The following is a 24213-nucleotide window of genomic DNA, read 5'->3' on the forward strand; positions in this document are numbered from 1 at the left end:
GTCGGTTAAATGTCAACAGTTGGGTTGACGCGCTCATGTCCTCCTTCAACTTCCAGCGCTTGAAAGGTTGGCTTCCTCAACCAGTATGGTCTTTTGCTCCTCCTAACTACTTCTTTTGAATTTAAATCTTCATCCCATCTCTCCTCTATGAACTACTTTGTAGTATGATCTTTTCTTTTTCCGGTTAATATACTTTTTTTTTATAACGAAAATCCACATTTTACAACGTTTCCTCTTGGTAAATGTTTTAATAGCTGTATCTCATTAAATAAAACAAGAAATTTATGACATTCAACTTAGTTACATTAAAAATAATATATATATATATATATATAGATAAAAAAAATCCACATTTTATAAAGTTTTGAAGTTATGACATACCGTCCAAAATTCATTGTATACCATGGTAATTGTAGGATTTAAATTTCATATTTTCTTGTACTTTACACTATATTGCACTCGATTACAATAAAATGTCGTACGATGGTGGTGCAACATTGCAAAATCGGATAAAAATGCATTTTATGACATTGTGTGTACTTGATTACCATCAAACATAATTAATCTTTATATATATATATATATATATATATATATATATATATATGATGTTTTATTCACATCCTCATATCATAAATTTGCAAAATTTGATTTTTTTATTTGTTTGTCTTACGAGCTACGTTGGTCAAATTTAATTGGATAATGTCCAAATAATTCTTTTTGGTTGGTCATATCCTTGATGGAATAAAGAGGCTATGCATCGATAGAATATTTAAATATTGAATCACATCTTCATCTAATAGCTCGTGGACAAAATAAAAAACCTAACAATTAAAATTTTTAGAATAGCCGAGCGGTGGTCTCATTATATCTCACATTATATTAGAGCAAGATTTCCTGAGTTTGAATCTTTTCAAGGTCTATTTGCCTTCTCAATGGTCCCATATAATGTTACATACAAAAGGAGAAAAGGATCGAGCAAAAAATAAAAATAAAAAGAAAAAGAGAAAAGAAATAAAAGGCCAAGAGGGACAGTGTAGTTAGCTTTTGCTTTTCCCAATTGGAAGTCCCGTCTCAACTCATGAATCAAGGTTGAATAAAGTTTGTTTTTCTCTAAGGGGTAGTGTTGAGACCCAAAAATATCCCTACAAACAAGTGCTAGCCACGAGGGGTAGAAAACTCTAAAATCACCCCGTTGCTGCATATAGGCTATAATTTACATCAACCCAACCCATAGTGGTTCTAAAAACAAAGGATGGTCAAGGATTTCAAGAATCCTTTGACTAGATTTCTATGGACATACAAGCAAAGATACATAATTCTATAGTGAAGTAGTTGGTTGCCATGTGTCGAAGCTAGGAGACACTTTTGAAGAAATAACATTGACGGTGAATTTAGGCAGGAATGGTTAAAAAGGCACCAAATTCAAGAGAATTAGTTAATTCTTACTGGACAAGCCATGAGAACATCGTTGACCAAGTCAGAAACTAGATGTGGATAAGGCAATTCAACATGGAATATGGAGTGACTCTTCGGGAGGAAGCAACCGATCATTGATGGTTACTAAATTGGCCTATAAATACCATAGGCAATCCAATAGAAAGCCTCCCAAACAACACACAAAACTACTTTATCTTACATTTTATCTTTGCTTAGTCTAGCTTAGTGTTTACTAGGTGTTATTCTCATTGTCCGGAGTCGTTGATTAGATTTCGAAATTGTGACCTTGAAATTATTAGAAAGCGGTGCTTTCCAAGTGCTTTTGTTAATATCCAGTGTTGTCAAATCATCTTTGATATTATATAAACCGCTTTAATTTTAATGGACTTTCATTATTATGTTAAAGTGAGTTTAGATGAGACCGTCAATTAGATTTTGACATTGATTATTGTTGGTATTAAGCTCGTGTTAGGCACATTAAGTGACTTCTTTAAATTTGGGATTATATGATATATAGCCTCTTTTGTATTTGACCCTCTCTGTTCAAAGTTAGCACAGTACTCGAGTTTCCTTTAATAAAAAATAAAATATAATACTTTGTGAAAGATATTTCGTTACGGGATCCAAAATCAGTGAAATAATTGGCCTAATTTTTCAGATGATTTTTTATAGGTAGGGGGACCACTCAAACAAATTGGACAGGTAGGGCAATCTCTCGCAAGCGAAACAATAGATGAAAACAAGGAAGAAGACTAGGGGTGAGCATGTGGGACTTCTCGAACCAACAACTACCTAGATTGGACCGCACCGACCGATCAGTGCGGTCTAGTTCCCACTCCCAAAAATTGGGAACCGGTCCTCTCAATCCAATTCTCGATTCCTAGATGGAACTAGATCGGATCAGGAACCGATCACCCTTAAATGAAACATCGTAATTCTCACAAAGTACAAACATTCATATTCTACAGCGTTTCAAACTTGGTAGATGTCAAGATATCTATATCTCATTAAATAAAACAAGAAACTTATGATATTCACTTGGTTACATTAAAATTAAGTAATGGTCTAGACAAAAAAAAAAAATTATAAAGTTTAGCACTTATGACTTACCATAAAAAAATCCATTATATACTATAGTAATCGTAGTATTAAAAATTCACATTTTCTTGAAATTCATAATATGTTGCACTTAGTTACGACTAAAATGTCGTCAATGGTGATGCAACATTGTAAAATTAAATAAAAATGGATTTTATGACATCATGTAAGCTTGATAACCATCAAACATAATAAATCTTTACATAAAATCGTAGATAAAGAAAAGCATATTTTGTAATGTTTTGTACTCGATGACATCCTTACACTGTAAATTCGTAAAATTTAATTTTTTTGGTTCTTTTGTGTTACGTGCTACATTGATCGGATTGAAGTGGAAGCGTAAAAGGACCAAGCAAAAAGTACAAAGAGAAAGAGAGAAGGAGTAGAAAAGCCCTTTTGGTTGTTCGTATCTCATGGAGTAAAGAGCCTCTGTACGAAAAGCATAAAAGGACCAAGCAAAAAGTACAAAGAGAAAGAGAAAAGGAACAGAAAGCCCAGAGTGACGGTGCCGTCAACTTCTGCTTTGCCAGATTAGAAGCCGTCTCACCTCGTTAGTCGAGCTTCAACGAGTTCGCTTTTCGCCGGAGGTGGCTTAGGGTGCGCATGGATTTAGTTCTGTGCTTTTTTGTTCCCCGGAACAAAAAAAAAGTGTTTACGTTCGGGAACAATTTTGAACAAAAGAACGCGTTTGGTAACGTTTGGTCCGGAATAAAAAATGAACAAAACACGTTTGGTTAAATTTTATTATTTTTTTTTTCTTTTAATTTTTTAAACATTTTTTATTATTTATTATTTTTCCTTTCTTTTTATTTTTCTTTTTTTTTCGGCCGGTCACCGGCCTCCCGCGACCGGCCGACGGGGGGCGGCCTCGCCCGCCACGGCGAGCTCGCGGCCCACGGCGAGGCCGAGCCCGGCCGTGGTTGGGCGACGCCGGCCTCGCCTTGGCCGGGCGAGCTCGGGCTCGCCCAGATCCGGCGGAGGCCGAGCGTCGCCGGCCCCGGCTGAGCTCGGGCTCGCCGGATCCGGGCGAGCTCGAGCTCGCCCGGCATGGCGAGGCTCGGGCTCGCGGATTGGCGAGCCCGAGCTCGCCCGGCCAAGGCGAGGCTCGGCCTCGCCGGCGCGGGCAACGCCGAGCCTCGCCTGGCCGGGCGAGCTCGGGCTCGCCAGATCCGGCGAGCCCGAGCCTCGCCATGGCCGGGCGAGCTCGAGCTCGCCCGGATCCGGCGAGCCCGAGCCTCGCGGGGGCCGGCGACGCCGAGCCTGGGGCCGGCCGGCGACGCTCGGCCTCGCCGGATTCTGGGCGAGGCCGAGCCTCGACGGCCGGCCGCCGGCCATGGCCGAGGCCGGCGACCGGCCAAAGAAAAATAAGAAAAAAAGAAGAAAAGAAGAAGAGAAGAAGAAGAGAGAGAAGAGTCGTTTTTGTTCTTTTGTTCTTCCAAGAAGTGTTTCTTTTCGGAGAAACAACTTTTTTTTGTTTCTTTTTCTCGTTCCTATTTCGTTCCAGAAACAAAAAAATGTGGAACAAAACGCAACCAAACGCGTTTCTGTTCTTTTGTTCCCGGGCACACTTTCCGTACAAAAGTGTGCCGGAAACGTTTCTTAGAAACGTTTCCATGCACGCCCTTAATTTTCAAATGACTGTAATTACTCTAGTCCAATTTTAGTACGTGTTCTAGATCAAGAGTCAAGGAAAACGAATATGAACTATTAAAAAGTTATAAACTTATTATACGATAATTAATTTATTTTATTTTTTTTCAATTATGTCAATTTAATCATGAATTTTTTAACAATTTATCAATTTGGTCCTAAACTTTTTTATATCAATAATCCTAAATATTTTGAATATTTGTCACTTTAATTTTAAACCTATTATGTGGATTTTTACTAGAACGAACATTGGAAAAATTTCAAAAGATTTATGATTAAATTGCAAATCATCAAAATGTTTATAATTAAATTGGTAAATCGTTAAAAGTTTAAAATTAAATTGGTACAAATAAAATGTTTAGGACTAAATTGGTTTATGCACAACAAGTTTAGGACTTTTTGGATAAATTTTCCGTTATTAATTAAATACCAATTCTATCTAATTTTTAAATTTTTTTTTTGGAGATTTTAAATAATATTTAAAATTCTATCGGGAAAGTGAAAAATGTAATTGCCTTGCTTCATGGCAAACAAATATATGCCCATAATCTTTTTTTTTCTTACTTCTTCGAGTTTTTGAAAGAAAATAACAAGGCTCAATTTTAATAAACATCGGGCTAATTGGAAAAACAAATTTGGCCACTCCATATCCATGCTCGTTTGCCATGTAATGTTGTCTCGAGATTTACCATGTCACATGTATTGATTTTATTTCTGCTCATTTTTCATGTCATATCGTTTTGTGATTTGCCATGTCATTGGCATGCCTTTTTTTATTTATTTATCACTCACATGCTCATTTGCTACGACTTTTTCGTTGTTGGATTTGCCATGTCATTTGTATGCATTTTGTTTCACTTGTTTGCCATAATATATTTTTTGGAAAAATTATCTAAAGAGTCTTAAACCTATCGTATAATAGCTAATTTAGTCATAAACTTTCAATTTTATTAATTTAATCCCGAACATTTTTTATGGTGGCTAATATGAAGAAAAAACATTGCTAATGTGGATATCGATCGTTTTACGTGATATGATCAGCGCTAACGTTTGCACCAATTTGGTGAGGGCATTGCCCTCGCTCGCCTAACTTGTGGTCAGTTGCCACTCGCCATCCCTCGCCTATGGCTGGTTGAAAGGGGGTGAAGACTGAGCTTTAGCATGATGACTAATCATTAGAAGGGAGCCTCTTCGTAGTCATTCTAATGATCACTGGCTGAGGACTAGTCTTTAGCATGAGGACTAATCATTAGAAGGGAGCCCCTTCGTAGTCATTCTAATGATCACTGGCTGAGGACTAGTCTTTAGCATGAGGATCAAACTCCTCACCATGATGTGTTAGGCGCACCGTGGTCCTATGGTTTATAAGCAAAAGATGTTTGCTTGACCCATCAAATCTGTGTGTAAGATACTTTTACCTAAAGAATAAGTATAGCCCATTCCATGCGCCACTTATTTAGTACTTCAGACTTGGACTTATGACTTTCTCTTTAACATTTTAAATGAAATAGGGTGATTTAATCTCAAAAAATTATAGAACAAATAATTTACAATTGCACTATCAATATTCGTATTTTCAAATAATTTTAGATGTTTCGCTATTAAAAGAAAGTTGGAAATATAAATGTCCTACAAAATTAAACAAATTAATAAATCAAAAGTATATGTCCCTTCAAATTGAATGTGAATAATAATTACACAAAAAAATTGAAAGAATAAGCGAAATGAACAGTGGGTGACTGACGTAAAAGGATCTTAACAAATATCAGTCATACCACCGTAGCATCAAAAACTCAAGGTACTTGCTAATATTTCTATGCAATGCTGCCCAGTCAACTAATGAACCGGTTTACTTGATTGAACAATGAAGTGAATTCCAGGGGGAATTGACTCGGCCAAGCTCAAATATACCGGTAATATACAATAAGAACCAAATTGATTTCAGAAGCTTGATAACAACTAAAAAATGTTTTGTGCACTCACCCAAAACAAGTTCGCTTGCTCCATGACGCTCATATATATGTTCGACATTGCTTTCCCTCGAGTTAAGGGCTAAAAGATGGATTGCACGAGGCACGACACCCATCTGTTCATTGAAACTAGGATGTTGAAATATTCTCATTTACATAGTTCTATGTACTGTGAAACTTTCCTTGCAAACCTCTCAAACAAGCCATCTACGACTCCTTCCCGAAATGCATTGCCAGGATGGGCTCTGCGATTGTCCTCATGCTTGCTGCCACATATTTGCCTCTCGATCGTAAATCGCCACGCCCATTTCGGCGTCCCAAGTGACTTTAAACGTTTCGAATTTGGTGATGTGAAATGAGCCCTCCTCTTGAATCACATGCCTAACTTCTTCGGGAGTAGGTAGGTAACAGGGCATGTTGCAATTATCTAGTTTTTCCTCTTCGATTAGACCCTTTTAACAGAAAAACAGAAAAATTCCTGGTGAGAAGAAAGCGATGCTAAATCGAAGCACTACATATGAAACAATTATTGCAGAATAGCAGACAGAACTAAAAACAAATCATATTAGATTGCCTTTATTTTTTCAAGATTCAGGTAAAGCTTTTAGAGTTCCTGTTATAGGCACTTAATTGTAAGTTTTTTCTATGGAAATTGGGCTGTCAATATAATTAACCTCATGGGAAGTTGCCATTTGTAACTAAGTGTAATGATACTCTTCTAATCTTCTTTTTACCAGCAATTGTTTGAAGCAGAGAGTCATTCCGGGCCACGCCAATTAACAAGAGAAACTCTTACGCAAAATAATTCACGCACGTGCATTCGATAGGCACGCACCCAAGTACGCATCTATGCACAAAAACACAGGGATAATAGAGAATGAGACCTCTTGGACCCTGACGCTCACTGTCATTCCCAACAATTCCAATATACTAGAGACTTGATCGTCAGGCAAATTGATTCTCACATCTCTACCGATCATTGTGAGCACCATATGACCACCAGGAACTAACTCTTGCGAATGAGACATGAGGAACAAAGTCATATCCCTCTTGAAAAGGTCCAAGTATGCCTCGAGTATGCTCTTGGGGCTTGTCCTTTCCAGATAAATATTGCCTTTATTTAAGGGCAATCCAAACTCATTGACGAAGTTGCCGGGCACCTAATATTTAAGGCGACATCTATATTTTAAGCTTGAGCTCTTTATTATCTCATAGATAATACATTTAGAATTGTCTTATCTCTATTTATCACATAGTAAATAGAAATGATGGTCCATGTGAATGGGCTAATCTTCTATTTGTTTGACATACTTTCTCAATATAATGCACTAAGTATCAAGATGCATAGATATCAAATAAATTGATAAGCATTAACGATGATAGAAAGCTTCGTCAATGGTAAACACTTAAGGAAATTACAATATTCAGATATCAACCTCTGCACAGTCCTAGAGATTTTACATGACCATGAAAAACATCTCTATGAATAGGCTTTGTTATATGATTTACTATCATTCTATGTATAAATATGTATTGTAAGTTTACATCTTTTTGTGCAATCATATCTTTGACAAAATTGTACTTGGTATATATATGTTTGTTTCGCAATTATATTCTAGATCCTTGATGTAAGTTATTGCTACTTGGCTATTACAATTAACTAACAATGAGCTTGCGGCATTCTTAGTAACACCTAAATTATCCAAAAATCTTTTAAGCGAAACACCCTTTTGTACTTCAACTAATACTACCACGAACTTGGCTTCCATCATGGATAAGACTATATATATTTGTTTCTTACTACTCTAAGATATGACACTATTATTCTGTAAGAATACAAATTTAAAGGTAGATTTCCTTTTAAATCTCCTTCGAGTCAACATCTGAAGAGCCTTCAAACTGCATATCTCTTCCTTAATAATTCAGCATATAATCAGTAGTACCCTTCAAATACCTTAAGATTCTTTTGACGGTACTTCAATGTGCTTGACCTAGATTTGATTAGTATCTACTTCCCATTCTAACTGCAAAATATATGTCACGTCTTGTTTACATCATAACGTACATTAAGCTTCAAACAGTACTAGCAGAATGAATGCGTTTCATTTGTTCATTTTCTTGTGAAGTCTTGAGACATAGTTTATGGTTCAATCATTTACCTTTCGCAATATAAATATCTATAGGTTTATAGTCTTGCATATGGAATCATTTAAGAATTTTGTTTATATATGTTTTTAGCAAAAGAGAATGATTTCTTCAAACAATCTTTGAAAGCTTTAAGAATATATGTAGCTTCTCCCATATCTTTCATCTAGAAGCTAGAAGATAACTAACTCTTAATAGTATTTACAAACTGTATATTGCTTCTAGCAATTAGCATATCATCCACATATAATGATAATATCACAAATTGATCCTTGGATCTTTTGATATATACACAATGATTTTCATCAATCATTATAAAATTATATGTCATTATGGCATTATGAAAACGTATATATCATTGTCTCGAAAACTGCTTATCAATCTTAAAAGTCGACATACTTTTTGTTATTGGCCTTTTGAAATAAAATCATCAAGTTGTTCCATGTAAGTTTCTTCTTCTAGTTTTCGATTGAGAAAAGTAGTCTTTATATCCATTTGATAAATTTAAGATCTATACTTGTCACTATTGCTAGAATAAGGTGAATTGAGGTAAATCTCATTACAGAAAAAATGTTTCTTCAAAATCAATTTATTCTTGTTGATTATACATTTTCACCACAATGCGTGCCTTATATCTCTCTATTGAGCCATCAATTTGCATTTTATTTGGAGAACTCACTTGTTTTCAATGGCCTTGCATCTTTTTGGAAGATCATCCAATTCTCAAACTTAGTTTGATTTCATTGACTCAATTTTTTCTTTTCTTGAATGTATTCATTTTTCTTATCAAGGTAATTTAGAGCCTCATTTACATTCCTTAGCTCATCTTCATCTTGTGAAGCGACTATGAAAGTTTCCCTTTTAATATCCAAATGTTGATGAGGAATGCTCTTACGACTAGTTCATCATATGTGAAATTATACACTATGCACATTATTCTCCATTAAACTCCCAGTTGAATTAGATAATGATGATATCATCTCATCATGTGATTTTAATTAAGACTGAGTTTAATTTAATTCATCACTTCTCACATTACTTCCACTTGGATGAACTCCATTTAGTTCATTACCTTGATCCAAAGTTTCAAATAGGCAATGGTCTTCGCCCATTTCACCTATTTAGGAAATTCATTCTTTAAGAATGTAACATTTTGTGATTCAAATTCAATCATACTCTCACTTTCTTGTTCACTTATAAATACATACCATTTCGAGTGTTTTGAGAATCTAATGAAAATACTTATTTTGTCTTTAGGACTAAATTTCCCATATTTATGAGAGGGTTCGTGAGTATAGGCAGTACATCCCCAATGTTTAAGAAAACTCAAATAGAGTTTTCTATCTATCTATAGAAGTAACTAATTTAGAATACACCTAGTTAAGTATAGAGGCAACGGTTAACAAAGCATCACCCCAAAAATCAATTGGTAAGTTAGCTTGCGTCATGGTGGACCTAATCATTTCTAGACGGGTTATGTTTCTCCTTTCAACAACATCATTTTGTCGAGGAGTATACGAAATAGAAAAATGTCTTTTTACTCATTTTTCATCATATAAATTTCCGACCTCATCAGATAAATATTCTCGACCCCAATCGAATCTCAATGCTTTTATTTTCTTATTTAATTTGTTTTTTACTAGGCTCATAAATTTCTTAAAGCAACTTAATGTCTCAGATTTATGAGATAACAAATAGACATATCTAAATCGAGTACATTCATTTATAAATATGATGAAATACACAACCTTATGCCTTGCTCTTCTATTTATTAGACATAAATGTTAGAATTGATTAATTGCAAAGGAAATTCAACTTTTATTCATCTTCCAAATGGTTTCCTTGTTGTTTTTCCCACAAGGCAATGCTCACAAATAGGCAAATCAACTTTTTTAAATATTGCCCAATAAACCTTCTTTTGCTAATCTATTAATTCGTTATTAGCCAATATGATCAAGTCTAACAAGCCATATATTCACATAATTATAATATGAATTAGAAGACGTGAAGAGGGAATAACAAATATTAACATTAATATAGTCAACATCCAACACAATAAAATGATCTAGAAAGTATCCACTACCATAGTAATTTATACTCAAATACAAATGCATACTACTATCATGGAAGTTCAAATTCAAATCAAGTCGAGTCATTACTAAAATAGACACTAAATTCCGATAAATTTCCGGAGCATATAATATGTCATGTGGGAACAAAGTGTATCCACCACGCATATTTAATTGGTGGGTGCCAATTTTTTTTTTTTACTTCATCTCTAGAGTTGTTCCCTACATAGATCTATTTAATTCTAGTTGAAACTCATCAGAACTCCATGAAGGCATCTCTATCATTCTCTACATGGTCTGTTACTCTTAAATCTACAGTTCACAAATGATTAAATTTTATTAGAAAAAACTGAACTTGATACAAAAGTAGTACTCATAAGAATACAAAGGGTGTTTACCTTATTTGGCTCACCACAATTGCAAGCAAAGTGACCCCTATTATTACAATTGTAACATTTCACTTTTGACATTTTCTTCACACAAGAATGTTTCATCTCCTATGTTGGTCAAGTCTTGGTTTCTTACCTGAAGAGCTTGCTCTCTTGTCTTTCCACTTTTTGAACAAATCCATACGCTTACGCTTGAAGCTCGAAGCCCCTTGTGAGCTAGAACTGGCATAATTAATATATATTTTTAGCTTAGCCACTAGGAGGCAATCCTCTTTTAGCTTAGACTCCTCAAATGTCTTGATGTTCTCATTATGGGTTAGGTCCACTTTCATGTGTTCCTAACTTTAAGGCAATGAACATATCACTGCTTGCACTTGCTACTCGTTAGTTAGAATGTGGCTAGCATCCTTTAGCTCATTAATCATATTTGACATCCGCCTTAAATTTTTTCACGGTCTATCCATGAGACTTCTTGTATGAGTCAAACTTGATAGTGAGCTATCTCAATTTGATCAAAGGCATTTGACCAAATCTAGTAACCAACGCTACCCACATATTTTCGGTATTCTCAAAGTGCATAAGCTCTCACATAAAATCATTGTCCATGCTAATCAGCAATGTGAAGCGAGTAACTGAGTTTTTCCTTTTCCAAGCAGCAAATACATTCTTATCTCCCTCATGTTGTGCAGTATTTTTATCCCTAAGTTCTTTCATAACTTGGTTAAGAACTTCTAGTGCTTCTTGTTTTTTAGCACATATTGAATTTTCATATTCCATATCTCATAATTCTTGCCATTCAATTTATTTCCTTTGTTCAGTTTAGCCATTATATTCTTAGAAGCTGAAGCCATTATATTTGAACATTTCAGACATATTTGCACAAATCATTAATGCCTAACATTTATATATCTATTTTGCATCTATTTTGTATCAATTAATCATATTAATGAATAATTTCAAATAAGGTCTCAAAATCGAAATGTCATTTTGTCTCCAATCATCATCCAAAATTCCTAACTTGAAATTATCATTAATATAATCATCTATTTAAAAATTGAAAGTGCTAGTATTAACACCTAGAGAGGGTGAATAGGTGTTTAAAATAAACATTGGCAAATAAATGCGGAATAAAATAAATTTCGAGTAAAGTTTGAATAAGAATCAGATTTTGAAACTGAGTTTGAAAAATAATAGATTTTGAGTAAGTTCAGACTTTAATTACAAAATAAAGAGTTTAGGGATGAGAAAAGGAACACAAGGTTTATAGTGGTTCAGCTTAGATCAAGCCTATGTCCACTCTCTCTTCTAACAGCCTTCTTGCTAGATTCCACCATGCAATCAATAAGAGATTACAACTTTGAGTGCAAACACTTAGTGGTAGATCATACTTTCTTACTAAGTCACTCTTTTGGTATTTCTCTCACAATCACAAATGTTTAAGCTCACCAAAGACAAGTGTGTGATTAAAGGTCGCTCAGACTGTGGAATTATAAATTCTACACTTCATCTTTTACTTGCTCATCAGTCTTTGATCTCTTTAAATACTCATCCACTTTCGAACTAGCCGTTAGATAGTATCTTGAGGATTGTCTTCCAATCTACCCATTAGACATATTTGTATCTAGAATATTTGATAGTTGAGTGATAGAAGTAGAATCTCAAATTGATTCTAATCGTCCATACAAACAGAATCTTGGTTCCATAAGTAGAGCTCCTTCGTATAGAAAGTTCTTGTCTTCAAGATCTAATTGTTAATATATTATATTGAGTCAATCAAATCTAACTTTGATGTAGAATCCAAACTAGATCACTAGCTGTTATATATTTGGGGCTTGTGTTATGTTTTGTCTCATTCTGGATGTAAAGTTTGAGAGCAATAGACTTTACAATCTGAATCTGGATGTAAATCTGAACATATTCTGCTTCTGAATAGATTTAGCCTTAAGGTTTGAACACAGTTTGAATAAGTTCAGCTTCAGCATAGAGTCTGTTTTTTGATTCCTCAAAGTATAGACTTTAATAATATCATTTACATGTTCTATCATCTGCATAGTCTATTACTTAACAATTAAACACGTTAGTAGCTTTTGATTTATTTTGTCATCTTCAAAACATTATAAGGGATTTTCCTAACAATCTCCCACTTTTTTGATAATGACAAAACAATATCTGAATATGCAGGTGTAATTACACTTTCTAAAATATTAATAAATCAATCATCAAATTTTAGATTTTCAAAAAAATGTGACTTGAATCAAAAGACAGCAAATAGATTGAGCATAACAATATATAGAAAAATAATCGCAACTCAATATTATGCAATAAGTAATATCAATCAATCAACACATATGCATATTTATATTCTCTCCCCCTTTTTGTCATAATCAAAAAGCAATAACAATGGAAATAGTATCACATAGAAATATGAAACGATAATAAATATGTCTTGCCCAATTTCAAAAAAAAAAAAAAAACTTTAATAAAGTAAATACAATATTAAAGATATGCAATATAGCTCACGTCGATCATATGTATAAGCAAATATCCAATAAAAATCATGGATGTATTATAAAATTCACTTGACCCATTTGTCATAATAAAATGATAATATCAATAAAAGATTTGTTGATGACAAAAGGTAATAAAAGATGCACTAACCGAATTTCGTAGAACTTAATAAGTTCTAACACATTTACCTTTTCCTTCCTTCCATAATAATCAAGATCATGATCAATTCAAAAAGACTTTTTCAAAATTGGTCAATGCTCCCCCTCAATTTGTTGCCTTTTTGAGATAATCATGATTCTTTCCTTTCTCTTGGATTTGCTTTCTCCTCCTCTTTTTTTTTTTTTTTTTTTGGGTAAAGGTTAATAGAATAGAAAGAGGAAAAGCCAACTATACAAAAGACCAATGCCACAAACTTTCACTCAAAAAGCACACAAGCAAACTGAGTGAAAGGGAGCTAGTGTAAAAGAAAGAAGGAACAACTGATACAATCGGCAACAACAAGAGCGAACGCCCCAAGTTCGAAGGAAGCAAAAGGGTACACATCCAAAATAGCACAAGCGCAACATGTGCAACAATGTCTAGATGAAGGACAAGAGCAAAACCCCAACACCAATCAAGCTAGCAAAGAACAAACCCAACATCCTATTAAAGCTCAGCCGAGCCAGTAACGAAGACTGAAGGATCAAATCCCCACCCACGTTGAAGCCTCCTATTGGTCAAGTTGTCAGGCACCTTGCTGTAGGTTAGTACTTTATCCCTGACAACTTTTATGAGATGATTCTTCAAAGTCGCAACCTCAAGCACTTTGCCCTAGAAAATGATACTATTCCTTTTCTTCCAGATAAGATGGCACATGGTCCCAAAAGAGAAACGGACAATAGAGTGGAAGAAGTCATTGCTAGATAAATATTTCAGAGCCCAAAGGAGAATCTCCACCCACAACCTATTACGCCAGGGAAGATTATATCTCCCCGCCCAAAAGAAAGCAAGCGTCGCAGGAACATGACACTCGAAGAAGAGATGGTCAATCGAATCAGGAGCATAATTGCAAAAGGCACACACTTCATAATCAATTCTTCCATGAGAAATGAGTAAAACCTGAGTAGGAAGGTGGTTCTTGGTAATCAGCCAAAGGTTGAACTGGTATCTGGGAGCAATGGCATTATTGCAAATAAAGTGAGCCCAAGGGACACAGTTCTTTCCAGGTCTTAATGCCTCCCGGGTTGAGGCTACTGAAAAGGAACTGGAAGAGGACTCATGCCAAGAGAACCTGTTAGGAGAATCAACCAGGATTAGCAAGGAGAAGCCCCAACACTCCAATAGAGATCTGAATGCACAATTTGCTGGTGCAAGGAGGTCTGTCATCGTTGCTTTCCTAGAAAGGCCCGAACTAAGAATAAGAGAGTCTGGGATGATGAGGCTCCAAGGGCTTTCCTGGTGCCAATTGTTGTGCCATAGAGAGATTGAACGACCATTGCCTACTCTCCAACAGAAGGATAACTTGATATTTCTTCTAAATTGAAGGATTTTCTTCCAAGCCCAAGAGCATACTGTTGGGATAGCCGTGACCCAAAAATTCTCTCTTTTTAAGAAATTTGAATGTATCCACCGACACCAAAGGGACTCTTTATCTATGAATAAGATCCATATATACTTAAGCATATACGCTTTATTACAGTCCTTCAACCTTCGAATACCCAGACCACCTTCCACCTTAGGAACACAGACATCCTCCCAAGAAACTTTAGCCCCGCCCCGTCCAAGGGTAGGACCCTTCCAAAGGAATTGCTTTAAAATACGCTCAATACACTCTATAACCAAGTAGGGAAGAGAAAAAACAGTAGTCCAAAAGGGCTTTCTCCTCCTTTTGTACGACACATAAAGGATTTCCTCAATAATTTGCAAAAACTTTGCACAGGGAAGAGAGTTTTTGAGCTTCCTTCCTTTGATTTTACGAATCAAACTTGCCATCTTCGCATGAGATACTTTTTTGATTGCACCATGATTTGTGTAGATTCGTAATCATTCTTACCTTATTGAATTTCCTGCAATCAACTCATTTCCTTTTTGGTATCCATCAATTTGGATCATTCCATTTCGTTAGAGTAAAATAGAAAATCTCCATAGATAAATAGATATTCTTTCTTAATTCATCATAACAAAGTATTTAAGGAAAGAACATCTTTGCACAATAAATTAATATCACATAAAACAGATTTTCATTTTGCAAAATATGACAAAATAATTTGCATTATCTCTAAGAAAGATATCAAATCAATCACACATATTAGATCAAATCGTAACTCACGAATCACAAAAACAAATCATACGATTCTTTCTTCAATAAAACAAAATATGATCATTATAAAATCTCAATCAACCAAGGATATATCGAATATCAAGCATAATGAGAATTATGTGCTCAAATAAAAAAAAAAAATACATTCCTTACCAATTTCTTCTTTTCCTTTATTTCCTGCAAAAATAGCTCATCATTTCTTTGGTACCCATATTTTCTTGGGTCCATGAGAGTTAGTAGAGTATGTTGTTTTCATATAATCTTTCTTAATAGATCTCCAGACTTTAGGATTCTTTCTCAAAGTGTTCTGAATTTCCACAATTTGAACACTTAAGGGCATTTCGACCAATAGGTTTTGTAAAAATCCTTTGAAAATGCTTCTTATAAGCAAGTTTAGGAGGTCTTTGTCTAAGTCTCTCATTGACTTTAGGAAAATCTATTAGAGAATCACTTTCCTTTTTTAAACAAAGTCCTAACTTATTATAGTAAGGTACTTGTATGGAAAGGATATGCTCTAATGTTTTTGAACCATTTGAAAATTTTGTCGTAATATTTGAAAATTCTTTCTTTAAATAATCATTTTCTTGACAAGTAAATCTCGATTTTCTTTTGTTTGTAGAATTTTTTTGTAAAATTTCAAACTTTTCTTTTCGAGAAAGATTCTGTTGTCTAAGCCAAGAATTCTCCTTTCTTAGTTTGGAGATCCTTTTAAGAGAAGATTTGAGGTTTAAGCAAAGCTCATTTATATACTTTGAAACTTTGATAGGAATTTTTAAATGGCTTATCTCGATTTTCTCATCGAATTCTAAGTCTATGTCTGAGTCAGACTTTGATTCTGAGTCTGATTTTGATTCAGAATTTGAGTCTGAGTCTGAATGTGCCACCAAGCATATATTTCCTTATTCATCATCTTCTTTCATCGTTCTTTTCTAGCCATTTTGCTTGTATTGTTTTCTTTCATTGAATTTCCTCCATTTTCCACTCAGCTTTTTGAATTTCTTGATCATAAAAGCAAGTTCTTCGTTGTCCATGTCATTTTTTTGAGTTTGTATCATCAAAATTAGCATTAGATTTTAAAGCAATGGACTTCTTACATTTGGGATCTTTGTCATTGATTTGTTCCACTTCATAAGATTGAAGAGTGCTGATCAATTCATCAACGGAGAGTGACATAATCCTCTAAATCTCTCGAATTGAGGTCTTGACATGGTTCCAATCTTTTGAGAGACCTTGCAAAAGTTTGTTGACCTTCATTGGGGAAGAAATTGGATGACCTTGATACGCCAAACTGTTTACAATTTCTGTAAAATGATCGAACATATCTCCAATCGACTCTTTTGGCTTCATTTTGAAGGTTTCATATTGGCCAAGCAGGAAATTTACTCTTGTCTCATTTACACGATTAGTCCCTTCATAAGTAACATAAAGTCTATCCTAGACTTCCTTAGCTGTTTCATATGAAGAAATTATATTATATTCAACATAAGACAAAGCTCAATATAAAGAATAAATGGCTTTTGCATCAAGAGCTTCTCTTTTGGATATCTCTGTCCGAGACATAGGAGCAGGGGGTTTGGTTTCTTTGTCTTTGCAATTCTTATTTGATATAGATGCATCAATGGGATAGATTCCTTTTTCCACGACATCCCATTGCAAGGGATATATAGATCTTAGCAATGCTTTCATTTTCTTCTTCCACACATTGTATTCCTTTCCGTCAAAATATGGTGGCCTGGTGTTGCTTTGTCCTTCCATAAGTCCTGGTGCCAAGATACTAGTCATAGAAGATCTTTAGCTCAAAAGTAAAAATACTTTTATAAATCGAGTACTTAGCTCTAATACCAATTGAAAGTGCTAGTATTAACACCTATAGGGGGTGAATATGTGTTTAAAATAACCTTGTCAAATAAATGCGGAATAAAATCAATTTTAAGTAAAGTCTAACTAAGGATCAGATTTTGAAATTGAGTTTGAATAATAATAGACTTTGAGCGAGTTCAGACTTTAACTACAAAATAAGGAGTTTAGGGATGAGAAAAAGAACACAAGGTTTATAGTGATTTGGCTTAGATTGAGCCTACGTCCACTCTCCCACGCTAACAACCTTCTTATTGGATTCCACTATGCAATCAACAAGATATTACAACTTTGAGTGCAAACACTTAGTGGTATATCACACTTTCTTATTAAGTCACTCTTTTGGTATTTCCTCACAATAACAAATGTTTAAGCTCACAAAAAACAAGTGTGTGATTGAAGGTCGCTCAGCCTTTTGAATTATATTCTACGCTTCGTCTCTTACTTGCTCATCGGTCCTTGATCTCCTTAAATACTCTACTTCCAAACTAGCCGTTGGACAGTATTTTGAGGATCGTCTTCCAATTTACCCATTAGACAAAGCTGTATTTAGAAGATTTGGTAGTTGTTGAGTGATAGAAGTAGAATCCCAAATTGATTATGATTGCCATACAAACAAAATCTCGGTTGACATAAGTAGAGCTCTTCGTATAGAAAGTTCTCGTCTTCAAGATCTAATTGTCAATAAATTAGATTGAGTCAATCAAATTTAACTTGATGTAGAATCCAAACAAGATCACTAGCCATTATACATTTGGGGCTTGTGTTACGTTTTGTCTTATTCTGGATGTAAAGCTAAGAGCAATAGACTTTACAATCTGGACATAAATTTAACATATTCTGCTTCTGAATAGATTTAACCTTAATGTTTGAACACAGTCTGAATAAGTTCAGCTTTAGCATAGAGTTTCTCTTATGGTTCTTCTAAGTATAAACTTTGATAATTTCTTTTACATGTTCTAACATTTGCATAGCTTGTTACTTAACAATTAAACATGTTAGTAGCCTTTAATTTATTTTGTTATCTTCAAAACATCATAAGGGATTTCTCTAGCAAAAATAAGTTCTCCAAAGTCACTAAAACTTTCTTGAACTTCCTATACAATGCAAATAAGATTGAACTTTAATTAATTAAACATACCATTTACACAAAGTAACGTGTCTAGTAAAACGATATCAACATCAATATGGAAAGAGATATTTACAAGTAAGATATCTAAAACCAACCTAAGAAAAATAATAAATAAATAAATTCAATGATACTCAACTATCTCATAAATAGGGAAAGATTTTTCAAATTTCTTAGAAAATTCCTTTGAAAGTTTTACGGTCACATTGGGAACCATGAAAAGATCCTTGGAGATCCCTTATGTCTCCTCCATGGTGCATTCATTTTGTATCAAGTTACATTCAGCCTGAGGGTTGAAGTCTTGGTTGCCTCAATCCTATAGTATTCTCTTGGAAACTCTATTGTAAGTTGTTTATAAGCTGGAACAACGTTAGCCTCCTATAGGCTATCTAACATTACTTGCAATTCACATGGAAGAGTGTTCCTTAGGATCGACACATTCTCAAAGTCTAGTATAGGGTAACCATTCTAGATGATTTCTTGTATCATCTCGTTGACATTGACCATATATGTCACTATATTATCGTCATTCCACCGATAATTAATTAATTTCGCTCTTAGCCCTTCAACTTTTGCATTCTGTTCATCCATTCATACGAATATAAGCGTGCGTACAAAATGCAACATTGTTCCCACAACAATTGCATAACAAAAAAAATGGACTACACATAATCTATAATACAATTCATTAGCATTTTTTTTTAGGTCAATGGTCAACCCCTGTAAAACGTTGGGTCGACGGTCAACGATGGAGGCGAATGTAGGTCAAGGGGTTAGCAAGGTCGAGTCAACGAGTTAGTTGGGTTTGTTTGGTTGTGGGGCCAAACCACAATTTTACGGAAAGTGGCAGAGGCAAAAAGGTAATTATCCATGCAAGTGTGTGCCAGTAGTTGCTATGCATGTGTTGAGCACGTGCTTGGGGGAGTCCCTTGCGTGTGCCGTGCACGGGCCAATGATCGTCCCTTCCAGCCACGCATGTAGGAGCATTCAACCTCCGTTGGCGACGTGTTGCCACTCATTTTTCTCATCTAAAAGAGAACTATGACACTTTCAAAATAAATTTTTAATGCAAGGAACATCGAGAAATGACCCTGAATAGTATGGTCGGGTGTCGGTTTTTCGTATTGGAGCATTCATCAGCGTCATTTTGCAATTTCTAGCCAACAATTCGTTTATTAAACATGTTAAACGATTAGGAAACATGAACACATGCTCTGATACTAATGATGGAAATTAATTGCGAAATTCTAAACTTAAACTATCAAGTAACATCAAACCGCATACAAAAACAGGCCTAGGAATACCTTTATCACTAATTGGAAATTACATCACACAATGGAACGTGCCTTCTTTTTCACAGATTAAATGGACATATTGCAACATCTTGAGAGAGATCGAGTGCAAACAATTTTCTTCACAGGAAGAGGGCCTTTTTGTTCTTCTTCTTTTCCTTTAGAATACACAATTCTATAGTTCCCCACTTAGAAAAAAAAACACGTTCTTTTCTCTTTTAAAGAAGTAACCCTCAAAATAATTGCCTTGACGATTATTTTCTTTAAATTGTGGGTTATGGGCTCTTTTGAGTTATGGGTTGGGTTAGCCTAACATGGGTAGCCCAATAACAATAAAACTCATCAATAATGCAAACCCTAACCAACATGACTTCTACCACTGAATTCCCCTCCAGCGATCAGCATAAAGCCGAATTAATTTAGGGCTTTCGTTGCCTATGGTGGTGCGATCTCATTGGTCCAAAACCGGGCCGTGGGTTGCTGGAAATTGGCTGGAATCGCCAATTTCTCTCTCGCCCTTATATAGCTCCAATTTTTAATTCAATTAAAAACCCCACGAAAATCATCAAGGCAAAGATATGAATAGCTCCGATACCAAATGTTTGGGAGCTAAAAGGATTGAAGAACCCGATTATTCATGAACGAACAAAACTCATGCATAATCTGGATCAAAAGTGGAAATGTAAAGAATTCTGTGCTAACTTTCGCCATTGATGAAGTTTGATTGATAACTTGAATTGTCGAATGTCGAATAGTCGGTGAAAGGGTATTTCTAGCCAATCGCCCTCTTAAACACGATGGTGTGCTTTTAGATCATTAGATAGTTTGGCTTAGACTTATTTAGGGCGTGCTTTTAGATCATTAGATAGTTTGGCTTAGACCTATTTATATCCCCATTCGTGCACCTTCATATAATGTCTTGCACCGAGATGCTATCGTGCCCTTTGGGCAATCACTATACAGTGGGCAATTATCGTGCAACTTAAATTGAACAATAAACGTTAACGAAAGTAACTGAATGTGAGAATAATAAACTAAATGCAGATTGCGTTATTGATATTATAACACTTGCTACTATTTTGGTAAACTGGCTTCCTTGATTGATCAATCAAGTGAACTTCGAGGGGGATTGACCCCGCAAAGCTTGAATCTACCGGTAATATACAATAAGAACCGAACTGATTTCCGAAGCTTGATAACAACTGAAAGCTGTTTCGTGCGCTCATCCAAGAAAAGTTCGCTTATTCCATGACACACATCTCTACATATGTTTGACATTGTTTTCACTCGAGTTAAGGGCTAACTGGATTGCATGAGGGTTGATATCCATCTGTTCTTTACTGAAACTAGGATGTTGAAATATTCTCCTTTATGTAGTTTCATGTACTGTGAAACTTTGCTAGCGAACCTCTCAAACAAACCATCCATGACTTCTTCTCCGAAATGTGTTGTTAGGATGGACTCTGAGACCGCTCTAACGGTTGCTGCCGCATATTTGCCTCTCATTTGTAAATCGCCGTCGCCCATTTCGGCGTCCCAGGTGACTTTAAATGTTTCGAACCTAGTGATGTCAAATGAGCCCTCCTTTTGAATCACATATCTAACTTCTTCAGGAGTAGGTAGGTAAAAGGGCATGTTGCAATCATCTAGTTTTTCCTCTTCGATTATTCCCTTTAAGCACAAGACCAAAAATTGGTGGTGAGAAGAAAGCGATGATAAATCGGAGCACTGCACATAAAACAATTATTCCAGAACAGTAGACAGAACTAAAAACTATTTTTACTAGACTACCGTTATCCTGTGGAAATTGGAGTGTCAATTTACCAAACCACGTGGGGAGTTGCCATTCATAACTAAGTAATGAAAATCTTATGAGCTTCCTTTTACCGGCAATTGTTTGAAGCAGAGTCATTTGGGCCACACCAATCAAACAGAGTCTTATGCGAAATAATTCACACAATGCATTCGACGGGCACGCACGCAGGCACGCACTAGCGCGGAAGCACACGGAGATTGTAGAGAGTAAAACCTCTTGGACCATATCGCTTATTGTCATTCCTAGCAATTCCCATATATTAGAGACTTGATCCTCGGACAAATTGACACTCGCATCTCTTCCGATCATTGTGAACATCATACGACCTCCAAGGACTAGCTCTTCCGAACGAGACTTGAGGAACACAGTCATGTCCCTGTTGAAAAGGTCCAAGTATGCCTCGTACACGCTCTTCGGGGTTATCCTTGCCAGATAAATATGGCCTTTGTTTAAGGGCGATCCGAACTCACTAACAAGGTTGGCGGGCACCTGATAAGGTGCAGAAGTAACATAATTTGCATGAAGCAAATAAAGAAGACCAAACAAATCAATCTAAAGTGAATTCATACTAACTAACCTGAGAGCGCCAGTGGACACTATATGAAGAATGTATGAAATGAAGAGAATGGTTGGGGAACAACCTCCCATAAAAATTCCCGGGCATTGCCGTTATGAAACAAGGCCCGAAATCTCCTCCCTTCTCTCCCCTCAGCTACTCGTAAAAGCTCGGGATTGATCTGATTAAGTTGTTGAAATCGTTATCGAAGAGATCGTTTAGGAAAATCTGAAACGTGGGTTCCGTCTTATTTAGTTTCTTTCGTATCGCATCAATGGAATCGATCATTTCCCTCAAAAACAGCAGTGCGTTGGGACCTGAAGAGCATCCCAAATGTTGTAATTAATCGGCGTCGCAGCGAAAGCGGATCAGAATTTTGCAATTATGTCGGGAGCTATAGAAATCGATTGAAATAAAACGAGGAATAATAAAAGGACAAGGACATCAGAAATTTATGTGGTTTGGTCCGAATGTTGGAACCTACGTCCACGGGGAGAGCTAGCAAATCAATCTACTATAAATCGAAGAATTACAGGATTACAATCACACATGCACTCGAGTGTTTCCCAGTCTTACTTTATATCCGATACCCACAGTGTTTAATAACTCAACTCACTCACTGGACTCAACTTCTGCACAAACCTCTCGGAGCTCAAGCCTCTCACTCTCTCTGGGGCTCTTTTGCTCTCGCTCTCTCTCGAGCTCTTTTCTTTTGCTCTCTGCGAAGCTCTATTCTTTCGCTGCTTCTCGAGCTCCAGACGTCTTCTCCATTTATCGGCGGAAGGGAAGGAAACAAAATAATATTGTACTCCAGAATCGTCAGAACGGCGCCGATCTTCAAAGCATGCGCCTCCATGCAATTAATGAGAGCGTGTGAGCGGATGACCACGCTCTCGGATGACCAGCATGCACTGACACGTAGAGTAGCTTCTGCCTTCCCTCTTTCTTTATCAATAAAATACAAAAGAAACCCACAAAAGTTGAACAAAGAGAGGGAGAGAGTTCGGCGCCTACATGTGCTGACCAACCAATTCTTCTACGAGCAATGCATGCACATGGCCATGTGCATGCATTGCTCGTAGAAGAATTGGACGATCAACCCTTCGGCCTCATTTCATGCTGACAAAGGAGAATCCCATGGATTGTCCCTCTTCATTTCCAACGCGAAGCGCAGATCATGGGCGGGATCCCTTCGGCTCCTATCCTGCGCCATTTTTCATCAAATGCTCCGTGCACGTTTTTTCTTATTTCAGCATGTAAATATTTTGTACGGATCGGGTATCGTATATAGACTCAAAATCGAGATATAATTTTATAAGAGTTTTTCCTAATGTGGACTAAATTAATTGATATTGTAATTTACTGTTTTTACGGCTACCGTAAAACAGGGTTGGTCTAAGGTGAGATAGAAGGTTTCTTAATTAGTCTAAATATGGGGTTTAGTGTGGGCCGAGTTGAGCCTGGCCCGTAATGAGAGGGACTGGCTAGAAACTCTATAAATAGTGCTCAAGTCTCTCCTCTAACCCTAATTCTCACATGTATCCTCACCTAAGGGGCGTTTACCTAACGCTACACGTGAGGGGGCCGCCTCATTGAGCCAGTGATACGGAGGGCAATAGAGGAGAAGGACTTGATGCGTGGATCCCCTTGATATATGTGGGTAATCCTTTTCTGCTTCCGCTCTATATTCGATGGATCCAGGTGCGTTAATCTTTCTACTCAATTGTGCATGTTCTTGTTCTGGTTATGGAGATCTTGGGGTTGCGCAATTTGCGTCTAACAAATTTAACACCAAATCTGCCAATTTCAAGCATTCAGGGAAGCTATCTAGATAGAGCTCTCTAAGGGCTTCTTGCAGTGCTGGCATTGCTCGGGACATAACCTGTTTCTGTATTTGTGCGCATGGACATCAAGTCAGTTACAGCATTGAAACCAATAATATGCATGTTTTGAATCTTCATTTTTCTTTTGTATTTAAACCAACCTCTTGCAAGG

At 36.1% G+C, this 24213-nt stretch overlaps 1 protein-coding gene across 1 annotated transcript; it reads right to left on the bottom strand.

Moving 5' to 3' along the window:
* Positions 1-21145: 21145 nt before the first annotated feature.
* On the bottom strand, positions 21146-22326 carry LOC120296110 (7-methylxanthosine synthase 1-like). Its single transcript, XM_039317765.1, has 3 exons — positions 22240-22326; positions 21876-22151; positions 21146-21517 (listed from the first exon to the last, which is right to left on the bottom strand). The coding sequence occupies exons 1-3, from the start codon at positions 22324-22326 to the stop codon at positions 21146-21148; spliced, it is 735 nt and encodes a 244-aa protein (XP_039173699.1).
* Between the last annotated feature and the right edge of the window lie 1887 nt (positions 22327-24213).

Source organism: Eucalyptus grandis, chromosome 7, assembly GCF_016545825.1.
Source record: "Eucalyptus grandis isolate ANBG69807.140 chromosome 7, ASM1654582v1, whole genome shotgun sequence".
Lineage (NCBI taxonomy): Eukaryota > Viridiplantae > Streptophyta > Magnoliopsida > Myrtales > Myrtaceae > Eucalyptus > Eucalyptus grandis.